The sequence below is a fragment of the Pan troglodytes genome, chromosome 20, assembly GCF_028858775.2.
Source record: "Pan troglodytes isolate AG18354 chromosome 20, NHGRI_mPanTro3-v2.0_pri, whole genome shotgun sequence".
NCBI lineage: Eukaryota > Metazoa > Chordata > Mammalia > Primates > Hominidae > Pan > Pan troglodytes.
The window spans coordinates 11,442,596-11,462,703 of NC_072418.2; the positions used below are offsets into that span (position 1 = coordinate 11,442,596).

The window sequence follows — 20,108 nt, forward strand, 5'->3', positions numbered from 1 at the left end:
TGTGGCCAGCGGCAGGTGGATGAGGCTCTGACAACTGAGCTCTTGGGGGAATCTTGTACACTGTCAGCAGGGGGTGGAGCCAGGGGATTTGTCAGCAGGAACTGATGTGATTGGCTGTTCCTGGTATGACAACGGGAGGGGCCCTCATGGAGGACTAGGGTGTAACTCAACCGATAGATGACCGATCAACAGAACCTGCCTAATCCCATTAACAGCCAACCTGTTTCCTGTCCCCTCCCATCCTCTAGGTCTTGCCTAATAATGATAGACACTTTCTGTCATACCCAATTCATCCATCGCTGAAATAGTTTTTCATGTGTGCCTTTTATATTTTCATGCAATAAAAATATGTTAATTTTCACGGTGGCTATCCTGGGGAATGTTATGTACATGAAATGAAGTGTCAAAGGAGCAGAAGCAGAAGGAAATTCACAAGCTTCTCTGAGCGTCTCTGCTTGAATTCCTGCCATGTTTCCTAAACATGTTGGCTTCTTTCTTCCTACCCAAATAAGAAGGTGCTTCAGAAGTTCAATCTTAGGGCATTTGACAAACGCTGCTGAGAATTTCAGGATGACACGAAGGAACCTTTGATTGGATTTGTGGATGTGCCTATGAAAGCGTGTGTGTGTGTGTGTGTGTGTGTGCGTGTTTGTGTGTGTGTGTGTGAAGTCAGGATGAAGTGGCGGTTCCTGGGGTGGAGACCCTTCTTTCTCTTGAGAATGTTCATTGCTGTTGACTCATTGTGGGTTTTGGAGATATTTTCTCTCTTTCTTTCTTTCTTTCAGACATTTTTTGCTTTCTCCCTCCCTCGATCTTACCCCCATCCACCGCCCCCTCACTCCCTCCCTACCTCCCTCTTTCCATCCCTCCTCCCTCCCTTCCCTCTTTCCTTCCTGCCTGCCTTCTTCCCTTCCCCTTCCCCTCTTCCCTCCGTCCTTCCTTCTTGTGTGTAAAAGAAACATTGGTGAATAGAAGAATAATTCAATAACTGCCTCAGACACTTATACAGTTCTCATCTCACTCTGGGGACACAGAGGACCGTGTTGGACTCATCTCCTCGATTTTAAAAACAATCATTCTCAAATCAAGGAGACTAGATGTATCACTTCTAGGCGAAATCTTGAAAGAAAATGTGTAAGAGTTTCATGTGCTCTTCATCTCTGTGATCAGAATTGAAGAAGGCATGAGTTTGAGATGCTGCATCACCAAGATCGTGGCGATTCCATTATCATTACCCTTGTAACTTGTGAGCATCCTTACTGCCAGCAATCATTATTAGATATGGAATCTGAGATAGGAGTTCATATTTCCTGTATGAATATCTTGGTCTGGGAGTGGTGGCTCATGCCTGTAATCCCAGTGCTTTGGGAGGCAGAGGCAGGAGGCTCGCTTGAGCCCAGGAGTTCGAGACAAGCCGGGACAGCATAGCGAGACCCTCGTCTCTACAAAAATGTAAAAATGAGCCAAGTGTGGTGGTAGGTGCCTGTAGTCTCAGCTACTTAGGAGGCTGAAGTGTTAGGATCGCTTGCGCCCGGGATGGCAAGGCTACAGGGAGCCTTGATCGTGCCACTGAACTTCAGCCTCGGCAACAGAGCAAGACTCTCTCTCAAAACTAAAATGCTTTTTCCTTTAGGCTTAAATTCTAACCCTCAAACCTCCAATGTGAAGGTATCAGGAGGTGGGGCCCTTGGGAGATGATGAGATTATGCAAGTGGAACCCTCGTAAATTGGATTAGTGCCCTTCTGAAAGTGACGGAAGAGAGCTCGCCGGCACCTTCCATGTGGGGAGACAGGGAGGATATGACAGTCTCCAACCTGGAGGAGGGTCCTCACCAGACCCCGATCATGCTGGCACCCTCATCGTGGACTTCCGGCCTCCAGAACTCTGATAAACAAATGTGTGTTCTTAAAGAAAAAAAAAGTGTGGAAAGCAATGTTAATGTTCCCAATCAGTTGGAGTACATTCTTCCCTTAACTATGTCTTCATGAATAGTTGTGTTGGATGGCCTAGTTTGCAATGTTAGAATACGCATGTTAGTGAATTAATAAATACAGCAGTAAAGAATACAGTTCAGGTTGGGAATGGTTTCTGATGCCTGTAATCCCAGCACAATGGCTGGCCAAGGCAGGTCAATCACCTGTACTCGGGAGGTGGAGATCAGCCTGACCAACATGGAGAAATCCTGACTCTACTGAAAATACAAATCAGCCTTTCATAGAGGCACATGCCTTTAATCCCAGCTACTCGGGAGGCCGAGGTAGGAGAATCACTTGAACCTAGGAGGCAGAGGTTGCGGTGAGCCGAGATCGCGCCATTGTACTCCAGCCTGGGCAACAAAAGCTAAATTCTATCTCAAAAAATTAAAAAAATAAAAAAAAAAGAATGCTGTTTGTTGACCATTTGATCGGCCAGTCTTGGTGCTTCCTGGTGGGCGAGGAGAGCCCTGCCACATTCCTACCCATTCCAGTAGACATGGCGTAAGAGTGATTCTCACTTTCTGCTATAGCCTCCTTATCCACTGGCTGAAATGATTCTTTTTTGACGTGTCTTATAAATGCTTCCGTAGCAAAAAATATTGAATTGACTTTTATAGGGACTCTTTCGGGGATTGTTACCCAGCAGTCCATAATTTGTTTGTACTCCTAGAAACGGGAAGTATGCCGAGTACAGTGGATATTTCGTCTCAAATAATAAAGAAATAACCAAATAGAAAAGAAAGAAAAGGAAGTAAAGGGAAATATACAAATATACAAGGTGTTAGGAGAGAGTTGCTAATTGTGATTCCCCCTTAATTGTCCAAACAGACCACTTCTGGGGATCTATTCCTAAAAGACTCGTTAGAAGTGCAGACTCATGCATTTGAGAATCACTCAGGGAAATCTGAAGATGACCTGTGGTGGGGGTGTAAATGGATACTTCAATGTGTCTTGTGATTGTGTGAGAGTGTGACTGTGTGTTTGTGTGTGTGCTGTCATCTGTGGAGTGGGGGATCCTCTTTTGCCTTGAGAAAGCTCATCTCTGTCCACTTACTCTGGGCTCTACCATCTGTGCCTTGTATCCAGTAGAAATAAAACAGTTTGCGGCAGAAATGGAGTTTTATTTTATTTTACTTTACTTTTTATTAGGATTATTTGTAGACCGGGTCTCACTCTGTCACTCAGGCTGGAGTGCAATGGCACGATCTCAGATCACTGCAACCTCTGCCTCCTGCACTGAAGCCATCCTCCCACCTCAGCCTCTGGAGTGGGGAGATCCCACACCTGTGTAATTTTTGCATTTTTTCCAGAGATGGGGTTTCCTCATGCTGCCCAGGCTGGTCTCCAGCGCCTGGGCTCAAGTGATCCACCCGCCTCAGCCTCCCAAAGTGCTGGGATTACAGGTGGGAGCTACTGTGCCCGGCCAGAAATGGAGACTTTTGTTCTTCTTTTGATGAGACGGAACCTCGCACTGTGGCCCAGGCTGGAGTGCAGTGGAGTGACCTCGGCTCACTGCAAGCTCTGCCTCCTGGGGTCATGCCATTCTCCTGCCTCAGCCTCCCAAAGAGCTGGGACTACAGGCGCCCGACACCACGCCCAGCTAATTTTTTGCTATTTATTTTTGTTTTTAGTAGAGACGGGCTTTCACCGTGTTAGCCACGACGGTCTCGATCTCCTGCCCTCGGGACGCACCCGCCTGAGCCTCCCGAAGTGCTCGGATTACAGGCATGAGCCACCATGCACGGCCCAGAAATGGAGACGTTTGAGCAAACACATTAAAGAAAAGAAACGCAAATAGACGAAACTCATTTTAACATTTTTATTTAACCCAAGGAATACAGATATAATCAACACCAATACAATTGATGTCACAATGATGAATAAGATACATGCTACAATCCTTCATTCTCAGATGCAAAATCTAGTATGTGTTTTACAGCAAACCTCAGTTGGAAACTGAACGTCGATCACACAGGCTTGATGTGCATGTCAATTTCATGAGAGTTACAATCTCAGGAGAAGTCTCACATAGCGTAAGAGTCCAAACATACCTTCAAGTGTTCCGACAAGTTCTTCACTACTCATTCTTAGAACTGAATTTACCAACAACAATCCCAGCCTAGTCATTGCCGAACTGCATCCCATTGAAAGAATGGGTCACAGTTCCTCTTTCTAGACACTGTGGAACGACATTGAAGTCCCTTCCATCTTTTGGCGATTGTGAGGACAGGTGCTAGAAGCCTCTGCCCTCAGCCTTGTCCACGTGAGTTCTAATTCCTTTAGAACAACTATCTCAGGGTGGGAAAGATGGTTCCAATGCTAAGTGCCTATTGCATTGATTATGAATCAATGAAACTCTTTCTCCCTGGGGGTTGTCCCAGTTGGATTCCAAGCAGCACTGTCAGAGCGTTCCAGCTTCTCCACATGCTCCGCAGCCCTTGGGATGGTGAGTGATTGTCACGGTGGCTTCTGGGAGAGCTTCTTGGTTGTTGTTGAAGGTGTATTTGACGTGCATTTCCCCAGGGGAGGGACAGTGAACGCTTTTGGAAGTGGTTCTTTACATCCCCTCTGAGGAAATGTCTGCTCAAGTCTCTTGCTGCGTTTGGAACAGAATCATTGGTTTGTTCCATTGGAGTTTTGACAACTCTGTGTATTCTGAGTATGAGCAGCCCTTGCACGTATATGAGATTTGCAAATATTTTGTGCCCCAATCTCAAGGTTGCTCTTTGATACAAATCAAGAGCATCTGAGGCAGAGCAAAGGTTCAGGTGAGAGGACGGAGCATTTCTCCACCCCTCCAGCTTGCGCAGCATCTCTCTCCTCCGAGATGCCGAGACATCTGTGCGGGGAGACAGCATGAAAAAGCAGGTGTGCTTCATTCTGAATAGAGCGTCTCTGATTCCCGTCTGGTGCCTGAGGGTTCATGGCCCATGAGCCTTAGAAGAGACGTCTTCGGGCCTTGCACGTTGGCCTCCATAGAAAGTTGTGGCAAATTCTGGGCTCCGGACCGGGTGAGGGAGGTAGAGGTCTGAGGGCAGAGGTGGGCAGGGGCTCCAGGCCATGGAGATCCAAGTGGAATTCTTCAGGCAGAGCCTGTCTCCAGGGACTAGGCTTGGGCATTTGGGATGAGCCCTGGTGGACGGCCGCTCTGTAGTCAGGTTTGAGGTAGAGGACACGCCAGGAAGAAGGGCTGACTCCATGCACAAGGTTTGCTGGGGGTCCCATCAGGGGCAGGAAGCCTTGGGGAGCCTCACCCTCTTTTACTGAAGGCGCCACACACACATTCTCTGCTCTCTGGGCTCTCACAGATCCATTTTCAATGTCAATCTCCCAGACAGTCTCTGTACTAGTGAGCAGGAGCCAGCGGGCATGGGCAGGGTACAAGAGATCCTTCAAGGACATCAAGACTTGCTCAGGGACCACCAGGAGCTGCACATTGAGGAGGCTGAGTCGCAGGGCTCCCTGTGGGTCCAGCCCCAGGAACTCCTGCCCCAGGCGCAGGTGCAGGACCATTCCTGGTTCCAAGACCGCGATGATCACCTTCCTCTGGGGAAGCCGTGGGCCCTGGGGGAGAAAAGCCGTGGGTCAGTCATTGTCCTCTGAGGGTGGCTCAAACAGGGAGAGAGCAAGGCGGGGAGCTGCCAGTAACTTCCCCAGGCATAAATGAAACCCCGCAGGGACACCCAGAATTTGCACCTGTATTGACGCCCCTTGGGACGGTGATTTCCTGGAAGTCCCCTAGGGCCTGGAGCTCAGGCAGACCTGTCTCACCCACGCCCACCTAGGTGGTGTGACCTTACCTGGGGCAGCTCCAGGGGCAGCTGTGCAGGGTGGTGGGGAGCTGGCTGTACCGGAGCTGGTTCTGCACCTGTGGAGAGAGCAGAGTGTGCAGGTGAAAGCCCTTGTCATGCAGGATGCCCTTGAGGGTTCAAGGTGCCACCGTGAGAAAGACCAAATACAGAAGAAGCCAGGTACAGGACACCCAGCCACGGAGCTGCAGGAGGAAGCTCCCGACACTCTGGACAGCACAGCTGCTCGTCTCATGACGTGATGGGACCCTGGCTTGGTAGCAGGGGACTCGGGATGAAAAAGAGAAGATGCCTCACCTGGATGAGGACCCAGCTCCTCCACTTTCTGGCGTTTTGGGGCATTTGATGGCGTGCCGCTGGAGCTGTAGGACAGAGAGACACAGTCAGATTTCGGGCAGTTCCCTAACGTCCAATTCCCTGAATCCCCACCAATTCACTCCACTTCCCTGCCTTTCATTCAAGGTCACAGACTCGTCATCCACTTCCTGTGAGACCTGCTCCCAATCTATCCTAACTCCCAGCTGTTCTTGTTCTCACCCCATCTACCTGAGCTTCCCTGGGTGAAGAAAAGGCAGGGAAGGAGGGTCGGTGCCCACAGGGAGCAGTTTACCCTTTCAGGAGTTCATGCAGATCAGAGTTGGAAAACTCTCCTTGGGTGTGAGGAGCTGGAGAAAGATGTTGAGATCCCGGAAAGGTGGCACCTCTGTGTAGACAGGTAACAACGGAATGGGGTCTTAGGATTCGAATAACAGCAGGAGAAAAGGAAGGAATTTGTCGGGCATGATGGCATGCGCCTGTAATCCCAGCACTTTGGGAGGCCAAGGTCGGAGGATTGCTTGAGTCCAGGAGTTTGAGAGCAGCCTGGGCAACATGGGGAAAGCTAGTCTCCACTCAAAATAAAAAACATCAGTGGGTCATTGTGGTGCATGCCTGTGGTCTCACCTACTCAGGAGGCTCAGGTGGGAGGATCACCTGCGACTCAGAGGTGGAGCCCACAGTCAGCTAAAATCACGCCACTGCACTCACGTGTGGACCATCGGAGTGAGACGCTGTCTCCATAAAATAAATCAGTAAATAAGACAAATAGAAAAATGAACAATTAAAAAAGGAGGAAACTCTTTTATTTTTCCTAGTAGATCTTGAAACTCTCACATCATGTCCTACAATCTCCCTTCTTGCAGCACACAGAGCCCATTCCCTGTGGAGCTGGTTGGGTGGATTGAAAGTGGGGCTGCCCTGAGATATGTGTGTGGTTGGGATGTAGAAGCCTTCCCAGCACCCTGTGATGACTTACGGGCACCTCACTTCCCTCTGGCCCCAAATTCAAAACATCCAATCTCATGGCAGGTTCATGCATCCCTTTTCCCTTCCCCTCTCTCCAACACACACCCACACATCCCACAGGCAGGTCACCCCGCAGGCGTCCCCAGCACATAGCAAAGCTCACCCGCTCTCTCCTGCGTGGTCGCTCTTGGATTCGGTGCAGGAATCACTGGGGCTTCTTGGGCGCCGGGACCCTTTCATGGTGAAAATTTCCAGGGTTCTCCAAGTCAGCCACTGCCAGTGTTTGTCTGTCTCCTGCAAAGATTTCTTCTTGGCTCCCGAATCCTTTAGTTCCTTGGAGAGAGTGGTGTCAGCCCCAAAGCTGCTCCCCAAGGCTTGGGTTGTGTAGCGACGGGGCTGTGGCCAGCGGCAGGTGGATGAGGCTCTGACAACTGAGCTCTTGGGGGAATCTTGTACACTGTCAGCAGGGGGTGGAGCCAGGGGATTTGTCAGCAGGAACTGATGTGATTGGCTGTTCCTGGTATGACAACGGGAGGGGCCCTCATGGAGGACTAGGGTGTAACTCAACCGATAGATGACCGATCAACAGAACCTGCCTAATCCCATTAACAGCCAACCTGTTTCCTGTCCCCTCCCATCCTCTAGGTCTTGCCTAATAATGATAGACACTTTCTGTCATACCCAATTCATCCATCGCTGAAATAGTTTTTCATGTGTGCCTTTTATATTTTCATGCAATAAAAATATGTTAATTTTCACGGTGGCTATCCTGGGGAATGTTATGTACATGAAATGAAGTGTCAAAGGAGCAGAAGCAGAAGGAAATTCACAAGCTTCTCTGAGCGTCTCTGCTTGAATTCCTGCCATGTTTCCTAAACATGTTGGCTTCTTTCTTCCTACCCAAATAAGAAGGTGCTTCAGAAGTTCAATCTTAGGGCATTTGACAAACGCTGCTGAGAATTTCAGGATGACACGAAGGAACCTTTGATTGGATTTGTGGATGTGCCTATGAAAGCGTGTGTGTGTGTGTGTGTGTGTGTGTGTGCGTGTTTGTGTGTGTGTGTGTGAAGTCAGGATGAAGTGGCGGTTCCTGGGGTGGAGACCCTTCTTTCTCTTGAGAATGTTCATTGCTGTTGACTCATTGTGGGTTTTGGAGATATTTTCTCTCTTTCTTTCTTTCTTTCAGACATTTTTTGCTTTCTCCCTCCCTCGATCCTACCCCCATCCACCGCCCCCTCACTCCCTCCCTCCCTCCCTCTTTCCATCCCTCCTCCCTCCCTTCCCTCTTTCCTTCCTGCCTGCCTTCTTCCCTTCCCCTTCCCCTCTTCCCTCCGTCCTTCCTTCTTGTGTGTAAAAGAAACATTGGTGAATAGAAGAATAATTCAATAACTGCCTCAGACACTTATACAGTTCTCATCTCACTCTGGGGACACAGAGGACCGTGTTGGACTCATCTCCTCGATTTTAAAAACAATCATTCTCAAATCAAGGAGACTAGATGTATCACTTCTAGGCGAAATCTTGAAAGAAAATGTGTAAGAGTTTCATGTGCTCTTCATCTCTGTGATCAGAATTGAAGAAGGCATGAGTTTGAGATGCTGCATCACCAAGATCGTGGCGATTCCATTATCATTACCCTTGTAACTTGTGAGCATCCTTACTGCCAGCAATCATTATTAGATATGGAATCTGAGATAGGAGTTCATATTTCCTGTATGAATATCTTGGTCTGGGAGTGGTGGCTCATGCCTGTAATCCCAGTGCTTTGGGAGGCAGAGGCAGGAGGCTCGCTTGAGCCCAGGAGTTCGAGACAAGCCGGGACAGCATAGCGAGACCCTCGTCTCTACAAAAATGTAAAAATGAGCCAAGTGTGGTGGTAGGTGCCTGTAGTCTCAGCTACTTAGGAGGCTGAAGTGTTAGGATCGCTTGCGCCCGGGATGGCAAGGCTACAGGGAGCCTTGATCATGCCACTGAACTTCAGCCTCGGCAACAGAGCAAGACTCTCTCTCAAAACTAAAATGCTTTTTCCTTTAGGCTTAAATTCTAACCCTCAAACCTCCAATGTGAAGGTATCAGGAGGTGGGGCCCTTGGGAGATGATGAGATTATGCAAGTGGAACCCTCGTAAATTGGATTAGTGCCCTTCTGAAAGTGACGGAAGAGAGCTCGCCGGCACCTTCCATGTGGGGAGACAGGGAGGATATGACAGTCTCCAACCTGGAGGAGGGTCCTCACCAGACCCCGATCATGCTGGCACCCTCATCGTGGACTTCCGGCCTCCAGAACTCTGATAAACAAATGTGTGTTCTTAAAGAAAAAAAAAGTGTGGAAAGCAATGTTAATGTTCCCAATCAGTTGGAGTACATTCTTCCCTTAACTATGTCTTCATGAATAGTTGTGTTGGATGGCCTAGTTTGCAATGTTAGAATACGCATGTTAGTGAATTAATAAATACAGCAGTAAAGAATACAGTTCAGGTTGGGAATGGTTTCTGATGCCTGTAATCCCAGCACAATGGCTGGCCAAGGCAGGTCAATCACCTGTACTCGGGAGGTGGAGATCAGCCTGACCAACATGGAGAAATCCTGACTCTACTGAAAATACAAATCAGCCTTTCATAGAGGCACATGCCTTTAATCCCAGCTACTCGGGAGGCCGAGGTAGGAGAATCACTTGAACCTAGGAGGCAGAGGTTGCGGTGAGCCGAGATCGCGCCATTGTACTCCAGCCTGGGCAACAAAAGCTAAATTCTATCTCAAAAAATTAAAAAAATAAAAAAAAAAAGAATGCTGTTTGTTGACCATTTGATCGGCCAGTCTTGGTGCTTCCTGGTGGGCGAGGAGAGCCCTGCCACATTCCTACCCATTCCAGTAGACATGGCGTAAGAGTGATTCTCACTTTCTGCTATAGCCTCCTTATCCACTGGCTGAAATGATTCTTTTTTGACGTGTCTTATAAATGCTTCCGTAGCAAAAAATATTGAATTGACTTTTATAGGGACTCTTTCGGGGATTGTTACCCAGCAGTCCATAATTTGTTTGTACTCCTAGAAACGGGAAGTATGCCGAGTACAGTGGATATTTCGTCTCAAATAATAAAGAAATAACCAAATAGAAAAGAAAGAAAAGGAAGTAAAGGGAAATATACAAATATACAAGGTGTTAGGAGAGAGTTGCTAATTGTGATTCCCCCTTAATTGTCCAAACAGACCACTTCTGGGGATCTATTCCTAAAAGACTCGTTAGAAGTGCAGACTCATGCATTTGAGAATCACTCAGGGAAATCTGAAGATGACCTGTGGTGGGGGTGTAAATGGATACTTCAATGTGTCTTGTGATTGTGTGAGAGTGTGACTGTGTGTTTGTGTGTGTGCTGTCATCTGTGGAGTGGGGGATCCTCTTTTGCCTTGAGAAAGCTCATCTCTGTCCACTTACTCTGGGCTCTACCATCTGTGCCTTGTATCCAGTAGAAATAAAACAGTTTGCGGCAGAAATGGAGTTTTATTTTATTTTACTTTACTTTTTATTAGGATTATTTGTAGACCGGGTCTCACTCTGTCACTCAGGCTGGAGTGCAATGGCACGATCTCAGATCACTGCAACCTCTGCCTCCTGCACTGAAGCCATCCTCCCACCTCAGCCTCTGGAGTGGGGAGATCCCACACCTGTGTAATTTTTGCATTTTTTCCAGAGATGGGGTTTCCTCATGCTGCCCAGGCTGGTCTCCAGCGCCTGGGCTCAAGTGATCCACCCGCCTCAGCCTCCCAAAGTGCTGGGATTACAGGTGGGAGCTACTGTGCCCGGCCAGAAATGGAGACTTTTGTTCTTCTTTTGATGAGACGGAACCTCGCACTGTGGCCCAGGCTGGAGTGCAGTGGAGTGACCTCGGCTCACTGCAAGCTCTGCCTCCTGGGGTCATGCCATTCTCCTGCCTCAGCCTCCCAAAGAGCTGGGACTACAGGCGCCCGACACCACGCCCAGCTAATTTTTTGCTATTTATTTTTGTTTTTAGTAGAGACGGGCTTTCACCGTGTTAGCCACGACGGTCTCGATCTCCTGCCCTCGGGACGCACCCGCCTGAGCCTCCCGAAGTGCTCGGATTACAGGCATGAGCCACCATGCACGGCCCAGAAATGGAGACGTTTGAGCAAACACATTAAAGAAAAGAAACGCAAATAGACGAAACTCATTTTAACATTTTTATTTAACCCAAGGAATACAGATATAATCAACACCAATACAATTGATGTCACAATGATGAATAAGATACATGCTACAATCCTTCATTCTCAGATGCAAAATCTAGTATGTGTTTTACAGCAAACCTCAGTTGGAAACTGAACGTCGATCACACAGGCTTGATGTGCATGTCAATTTCATGAGAGTTACAATCTCAGGAGAAGTCTCACATAGCGTAAGAGTCCAAACATACCTTCAAGTGTTCCGACAAGTTCTTCACTACTCATTCTTAGAACTGAATTTACCAACAACAATCCCAGCCTAGTCATTGCCGAACTGCATCCCATTGAAAGAATGGGTCACAGTTCCTCTTTCTAGACACTGTGGAACGACATTGAAGTCCCTTCCATCTTTTGGCGATTGTGAGGACAGGTGCTAGAAGCCTCTGCCCTCAGCCTTGTCCACGTGAGTTCTAATTCCTTTAGAACAACTATCTCAGGGTGGGAAAGATGGTTCCAATGCTAAGTGCCTATTGCATTGATTATGAATCAATGAAACTCTTTCTCCCTGGGGGTTGTCCCAGTTGGATTCCAAGCAGCACTGTCAGAGCGTTCCAGCTTCTCCACATGCTCCGCAGCCCTTGGGATGGTGAGTGATTGTCACGGTGGCTTCTGGGAGAGCTTCTTGGTTGTTGTTGAAGGTGTATTTGACGTGCATTTCCCCAGGGGAGGGACAGTGAACGCTTTTGGAAGTGGTTCTTTACATCCCCTCTGAGGAAATGTCTGCTCAAGTCTCTTGCTGCGTTTGGAACAGAATCATTGGTTTGTTCCATTGGAGTTTTGACAACTCTGTGTATTCTGAGTATGAGCAGCCCTTGCACGTATATGAGATTTGCAAATATTTTGTGCCCCAATCTCAAGGTTGCTCTTTGATACAAATCAAGAGCATCTGAGGCAGAGCAAAGGTTCAGGTGAGAGGACGGAGCATTTCTCCACCCCTCCAGCTTGCGCAGCATCTCTCTCCTCCGAGATGCCGAGACATCTGTGCGGGGAGACAGCATGAAAAAGCAGGTGTGCTTCATTCTGAATAGAGCGTCTCTGATTCCCGTTTGGTGCCTGAGGGTTCATGGCCCATGAGCCTTAGAAGAGACGTCTTCGGGCCTTGCACGTTGGCCTCCATAGAAAGTTGTGGCAAATTCTGGGCTCCGGACCGGGTGAGGGAGGTAGAGGCCTGAGGGCAGAGGTGGGCAGGGGCTCCAGGCCATGGAGATCCAAGTGGAATTCTTCAGGCAGAGCCTGTCTCCAGGGACTAGGCTTGGGCATTTGGGATGAGCCCTGGTGGACGGCCGCTCTGTAGTCAGGTTTGAGGTAGAGGACACGCCAGGAAGAAGGGCTGACTCCATGCACAAGGTTTGCTGGGGGTCCCATCAGGGGCAGGAAGCCTTGGGGAGCCTCACCCTCTTTTACTGAAGGCGCCACACACACATTCTCTGCTCTCTGGGCTCTCACAGATCCATTTTCAATGTCAATCTCCCAGACAGTCTCTGTACTAGTGAGCAGGAGCCAGCGGGCATGGGCAGGGTACAAGAGATCCTTCAAGGACATCAAGACTTGCTCAGGGACCACCAGGAGCTGCACATTGAGGAGGCTGAGTCGCAGGGCTCCCTGTGGGTCCAGCCCCAGGAACTCCTGCCCCAGGCGCAGGTGCAGGACCATTCCTGGTTCCAAGACCGCGATGATCACCTTCCTCTGGGGAAGCCGTGGGCCCTGGGGGAGAAAAGCCGTGGGTCAGTCATTGTCCTCTGAGGGTGGCTCAAACAGGGAGAGAGCAAGGCGGGGAGCTGCCAGTAACTTCCCCAGGCATAAATGAAACCCCGCAGGGACACCCAGAATTTGCACCTGTATTGACGCCCCTTGGGACGGTGATTTCCTGGAAGTCCCCTAGGGCCTGGAGCTCAGGCAGACCTGTCTCACCCACGCCCACCTAGGTGGTGTGACCTTACCTGGGGCAGCTCCAGGGGCAGCTGTGCAGGGTGGTGGGGAGCTGGCTGTACCGGAGCTGGTTCTGCACCTGTGGAGAGAGCAGAGTGTGCAGGTGAAAGCCCTTGTCATGCAGGATGCCCTTGAGGGTTCAAGGTGCCACCGTGAGAAAGACCAAATACAGAAGAAGCCAGGTACAGGACACCCAGCCACGGAGCTGCAGGAGGAAGCTCCCGACACTCTGGACAGCACAGCTGCTCGTCTCATGACGTGATGGGACCCTGGCTTGGTAGCAGGGGACTCGGGATGAAAAAGAGAAGATGCCTCACCTGGATGAGGACCCAGCTCCTCCACTTTCTGGCGTTTTGGGGCATTTGATGGCGTGCCGCTGGAGCTGTAGGACAGAGAGACACAGTCAGATTTCGGGCAGTTCCCTAACGTCCAATTCCCTGAATCCCCACCAATTCACTCCACTTCCCTGCCTTTCATTCAAGGTCACAGACTCGTCATCCACTTCCTGTGAGACCTGCTCCCAATCTATCCTAACTCCCAGCTGTTCTTGTTCTCACCCCATCTACCTGAGCTTCCCTGGGTGAAGAAAAGGCAGGGAAGGAGGGTCGGTGCCCACAGGGAGCAGTTTACCCTTTCAGGAGTTCATGCAGATCAGAGTTGGAAAACTCTCCTTGGGTGTGAGGAGCTGGAGAAAGATGTTGAGATCCCGGAAAGGTGGCACCTCTGTGTAGACAGGTAACAACGGAATGGGGTCTTAGGATTCGAATAACAGCAGGAGAAAAGGAAGGAATTTGTCGGGCATGATGGCATGCGCCTGTAATCCCAGCACTTTGGGAGGCCAAGGTCGGAGGATTGCTTGAGTCCAGGAGTTTGAGAGCAGCCTGGGCAACATGGGGAAAGCTAGTCTCCACTCAAAATAAAAAACATCAGTGGGTCATTGTGGTGCATGCCTGTGGTCTCACCTACTCAGGAGGCTCAGGTGGGAGGATCACCTGCGACTCAGAGGTGGAGCCCACAGTCAGCTAAAATCACGCCACTGCACTCACGTGTGGACCATCGGAGTGAGACGCTGTCTCCATAAAATAAATCAGTAAATAAGACAAATAGAAAAATGAACAATTAAAAAAGGAGGAAACTCTTTTATTTTTCCTAGTAGATCTTGAAACTCTCACATCATGTCCTACAATCTCCCTTCTTGCAGCACACAGAGCCCATTCCCTGTGGAGCTGGTTGGGTGGATTGAAAGTGGGGCTGCCCTGAGATATGTGTGTGGTTGGGATGTAGAAGCCTTCCCAGCACCCTGTGATGACTTACGGGCACCTCACTTCCCTCTGGCCCCAAATTCAAAACATCCAATCTCATGGCAGGTTCATGCATCCCTTTTCCCTTCCCCTCTCTCCAACACACACCCACACATCCCACAGGCAGGTCACCCCGCAGGCGTCCCCAGCACATAGCAAAGCTCACCCGCTCTCTCCTGCGTGGTCGCTCTTGGATTCGGTGCAGGAATCACTGGGGCTTCTTGGACGCCGGGACCCTTTCATGGTGAAAATTTCCAGGGTTCTCCAAGTCAGCCACTGCCAGTGTTTGTCTGTCTCCTGCAAAGATTTCTTCTTGGCTCCCGAATCCTTTAGTTCCTTGGAGAGGGTGGTGTCAGCCCCAAAGCTGCTCCCCAAGGCTTGGGTTGTGTAGCGACGGGGCTGTGGCCAGCGGCAGGTGGATGAGGCTCTGACAACTGAGCTCTTGGGGGAATCTTGTACACTGTCAGCAGGGGGTGGAGCCAGGGGATTTGTCAGCAGGAACTGATGTGATTGGCTGTTCCTGGTATGACAACGGGAGGGGCCCTCATGGAGGACTAGGGTGTAACTCAACCGATAGATGACCGATCAACAGAACCTGCCTAATCCCATTAACAGCCAACCTGTTTCCTGTCCCCTCCCATCCTCTAGGTCTTGCCTAATAATGATAGACACTTTCTGTCATACCCAATTCATCCATCGCTGAAATAGTTTTTCATGTGTGCCTTTTATATTTTCATGCAATAAAAATATGTTAATTTTCACGGTGGCTATCCTGGGGAATGTTATGTACATGAAATGAAGTGTCAAAGGAGCAGAAGCAGAAGGAAATTCACAAGCTTCTCTGAGCGTCTCTGCTTGAATTCCTGCCATGTTTCCTAAACATGTTGGCTTCTTTCTTCCTACCCAAATAAGAAGGTGCTTCAGAAGTTCAATCTTAGGGCATTTGACAAACGCTGCTGAGAATTTCAGGATGACACGAAGGAACCTTTGATTGGATTTGTGGATGTGCCTATGAAAGCGTGTGTGTGTGTGTGTGTGTGTGTGTGTGTGCGTGTTTGTGTGTGTGTGTGTGTGAAGTCAGGATGAAGTGGCGGTTCCTGGGGTGGAGACCCTTCTTTCTCTTGAGAATGTTCATTGCTGTTGACTCATTGTGGGTTTTGGAGATATTTTCTCTCTTTCTTTCTTTCTTTCAGACATTTTTTGCTTTCTCCCTCCCTCGATCTTACCCCCATCCACCGCCCCCTCACTCCCTCCCTACCTCCCTCTTTCCATCCCTCCTCCCTCCCTTCCCTCTTTCCTTCCTGCCTGCCTTCTTCCCTTCCCCTTCCCCTCTTCCCTCCGTCCTTCCTTCTTGTGTGTAAAAGAAACATTGGTGAATAGAAGAATAATTCAATAACTGCCTCAGACACTTATACAGTTCTCATCTCACTCTGGGGACACAGAGGACCGTGTTGGACTCATCTCCTCGATTTTAAAAACAATCATTCTCAAATCAAGGAGACTAGATGTATCACTTCTAGGCGAAATCTTGAAAGAAAATGTGTAAGAGTTTCATGTGCTCTTCATCTCTCTGATCAGAATTGAAGAAGGCATGAGTTTGAGATGCTGCATCACCAAGATCGTGGCGATTCCATTATCATTACCCTTGTAACTTGTGAGCATCCTTACTGCCAGCAATCATTATTAGATATGGAATCTGAGATAGGAGTTCATATTTCCTGTATGAATATCTTGGTCTGGGAGTGGTGGCTCATGCCTGTAATCCCAGTGCTTTGGGAGGCAGAGGCAGGAGGCTCGCTTGAGCCCAGGAGTTCGAGACAAGCCGGGACAGCATAGCGAGACCCTCGTCTCTACAAAAATGTAAAAATGAGCCAAGTGTGGTGGTAGGTGCCTGTAGTCTCAGCTACTTAGGAGGCTGAAGTGTTAGGATCGCTTGCGCCCGGGATGGCAAGGCTACAGGGAGCCTTGATCGTGCCACTGAACTTCAGCCTCGGCAACAGAGCAAGACTCTCTCTCAAAACTAAAATGCTTTTTCCTTTAGGCTTAAATTCTAACCCTCAAACCTCCAATGTGAAGGTATCAGGAGGTGGGGCCCTTGGGAGATGATGAGATTATGCAAGTGGAACCCTCGTAAATTGGATTAGTGCCCTTCTGAAAGTGACGGAAGAGAGCTCGCCGGCACCTTCCATGTGGGGAGACAGGGAGGATATGACAGTCTCCAACCTGGAGGAGGGTCCTCACCAGACCCCGATCATGCTGGCACCCTCATCGTGGACTTCCGGCCTCCAGAACTCTGATAAACAAATGTGTGTTCTTAAAGAAAAAAAAAGTGTGGAAAGCAATGTTAATGTTCCCAATCAGTTGGAGTACATTCTTCCCTTAACTATGTCTTCATGAATAGTTGTGTTGGATGGCCTAGTTTGCAATGTTAGAATACGCATGTTAGTGAATTAATAAATACAGCAGTAAAGAATACAGTTCCGGTTGGGAATGGTTTCTGATGCCTGTAATCCCAGCACAATGGCTGGCCAAGGCGGGTCAATCACCTGTAGTCGGGAGGTGGAGATCAGCCTGACCAACATGGAGAAATCCTGACTCTACTCAAAAGACAAATCAGCCTTTCATAGAGGCACATGCCTTTAATCCCAGCTACTCGGGAGGCCGAGGTAGGAGAATCACTTGAACCTAGGAGGCAGAGGTTGCGGTGAGCCGAGATCGCGCCATTGTACTCCAGCCTGGGCAACAAAAGCTAAATTCTATCTCAAAAAATTAAAAAAATAAAAAAAAAGAATGCTGTTTGTTGACCATTTGATCGGCCAGTCTTGGTGCTTCCTGGTGGGCGAGGAGAGCCCTGCCACATTCCTACCCATTCCAGTAGACATGGCGTAAGAGTGATTCTCACTTTCTGCTATAGCCTCCTTATCCACTGGCTGAAATGATTCTTTTTTGACGTGTCTTATAAATGCTTCCGTAGCAAAAAATATTGAATTGACTTTTATAGGGACTCTTTCGGGGATTGTTACCCAGCAGTCCATAATTTGTTTGTACTCCTAGAAACGGGAAGTATGCCGAGTACAGTGGATATTTCGTCTCAAATAATAAAGAAATAACCAAATAGAAAAGAAAGAAAAGGAAGTAAAGGGAAATATACAAATATACAAGGTGTTAGGAGAGAGTTGCTAATTGTGATTCCCCCTTAATTGTCCAAACAGACCACTTCTGGGGATCTATTCCTAAAAGACTCGTTAGAAGTGCAGACTCATGCATTTGAGAATCACTCAGGGAAATCTGAAGATGACCTGTGGTGGGGGTGTAAATGGATACTTCAATGTGTCTTGTGATTGTGTGAGAGTGTGACTGTGTGTTTGTGTGTGTGCTGTCATCTGTGGAGTGGGGGATCCTCTTTTGCCTTGAGAAAGCTCATCTCTGTCCACTTACTCTGGGCTCTACCATCTGTGCCTTGTATCCAGTAGAAATAAAACAGTTTGCGGCAGAAATGGAGTTTTATTTTATTTTACTTTACTTTTTATTAGGATTATTTGTAGACCGGGTCTCACTCTGTCACTCAGGCTGGAGTGCAATGGCACGATCTCAGATCACTGCAACCTCTGCCTCCTGCACTGAAGCCATCCTCCCACCTCAGCCTCTGGAGTGGGGAGATCCCACACCTGTGTAATTTTTGCATTTTTTTCCAGAGATGGGGTTTCCTCATGCTGCCCAGGCTGGTCTCCAGCGCCTGGGCTCAAGTGATCCACCCGCCTCAGCCTCCCAAAGTGCTGGGATTACAGGTGGGAGCTACTGTGCCCGGCCAGAAATGGAGATTTTTGTTCTTCTTTTGATGAGACGGAACCTCGCACTGTGGCCCAGGCTGGAGTGCAGTGGAGTGACCTCGGCTCACTGCAAGCTCTGCCTCCTGGGGTCATGCCATTCTCCTGCCTCAGCCTCCCAAAGAGCTGGGACTACAGGCGCCCGACACCACGCCCAGCTAATTTTTTGCTATTTATTTTTGTTTTTAGTAGAGACGGGCTTTCACCGTGTTAGCCACGACGGTCTCGATCTCCTGCCCTCGGGACGCACCCGCCTGAGCCTCCCGAAGTGCTCGGATTACAGGCATGAGCCACCATGCACGGCCCAGAAATGGAGACGTTTGAGCAAACACATTAAAGAAAAGAAACGCAAATAGACGAAACTCATTTTAACATTTTTATTTAACCCAAGGAATACAGATATAATCAACACCAATACAATTGATGTCACAATGATGAATAAGATACATGCTACAATCCTTCATTCTCAGATGCAAAATCTAGTATGTGTTTTACAGCAAACCTCAGTTGGAAACTGAACGTCGATCACACAGGCTTGATGTGCATGTCAATTTCATGAGAGTTACAATCTCAGGAGAAGTCTCACATAGCGTAAGAGTCCAAACATACCTTCAAGTGTTCCGACAAGTTCTTCACTACTCATTCTTAGAACTGAATTTACCAACAACAATCCCAGCCTAGTCATTGCCGAACTGCATCCCATTGAAAGAATGGGTCACAGTTCCTCTTTCTAGACACTGTGGAACGACATTGAAGTCCCTTCCATCTTTTGGCGATTGTGAGGACAGGTGCTAGAAGCCTCTGCCCTCAGCCTTGTCCACGTGAGTTCTAATTCCTTTAGAACAACTATCTCAGGGTGGGAAAGATGGTTCCAATGCTAAGTGCCTATTGCATTGATTATGAATCAATGAAACTCTTTCTCCCTGGGGGTTGTCCCAGTTGGATTCCAAGCAGCACTGTCAGAGCGTTCCAGCTTCTCCACATGCTCCGCAGCCCTTGGGATGGTGAGTGATTGTCACGGTGGCTTCTGGGAGAGCTTCTTGGTTGTTGTTGAAGGTGTATTTGACGTGCATTTCCCCAGGGGAGGGACAGTGAACGCTTTTGGAAGTGGTTCTTTACATCCCCTCTGAGGAAATGTCTGCTCAAGTCTCTTGCTGCGTTTGGAACAGAATCATTGGTTTGTTCCATTGGAGTTTTGACAACTCTGTGTATTCTGAGTATGAGCAGCCCTTGCACGTATATGAGATTTGCAAATATTTTGTGCCCCAATCTCAAGGTTGCTCTTTGATACAAATCAAGAGCATCTGAGGCAGAGCAAAGGTTCAGGTGAGAGGACGGAGCATTTCTCCACCCCTCCAGCTTGCGCAGCATCTCTCTCCTCCGAGATGCCGAGACATCTGTGCGGGGAGACAGCATGAAAAAGCAGGTGTGCTTCATTCTGAATAGAGCGTCTCTGATTCCCGTCTGGTGCCTGAGGGTTCATGGCCCATGAGCCTTAGAAGAGACGTCTTCGGGCCTTGCACGTTGGCCTCCATAGAAAGTTGTGGCAAATTCTGGGCTCCGGACCGGGTGAGGGAGGTAGAGGTCTGAGGGCAGAGGTGGGCAGGGGCTCCAGGCCATGGAGATCCAAGTGGAATTCTTCAGGCAGAGCCTGTCTCCAGGGACTAGGCTTGGGCATTTGGGATGAGCCCTGGGGGACGGCCGCTCTGTAGTCAGGTTTGAGGTAGAGGACACGCCAGGAA

The 20,108-nt window shown here is 48.9% G+C and overlaps 1 protein-coding gene across 1 annotated transcript; it reads right to left on the reverse strand.

The window, feature by feature from the left end:
* Positions 1-3,789: 3,789 nt before the first annotated feature.
* On the reverse strand, positions 3,790-9,318 carry LOC134809072 (proline-rich protein 23D1-like). The gene is made up of 5 exons (XM_063801110.1): positions 9,305-9,318; positions 7,234-7,587; positions 6,084-6,148; positions 5,778-5,845; positions 3,790-5,541 (listed from the first exon to the last, which is right to left on the reverse strand). Exons 1-5 carry the CDS (start codon positions 9,316-9,318, stop codon positions 4,915-4,917), a joined length of 1,128 nt encoding a protein of 375 aa, XP_063657180.1. The 3' UTR covers positions 3,790-4,914.
* Positions 9,319-20,108: the final 10,790 nt, after the last annotated feature.

What these genes read in the sequence shown, in the direction of transcription:
- LOC134809072 (XM_063801110.1), bottom strand. An exon ending in GACCACGCAGGAGAGAGCGG is followed by an intron (nt 6,149 to 7,233) that starts GTGAGCTTTGCT and finishes TCTGTCCTACAG; the next exon opens with CTCCAGCGGCACGCCATCAA. An exon ending in TGCCCCTGGAGCTGCCCCAG is followed by an intron (nt 5,542 to 5,777) that starts GTAAGGTCACAC and finishes TTTCTCCCCCAG; the next exon opens with GGCCCACGGCTTCCCCAGAG.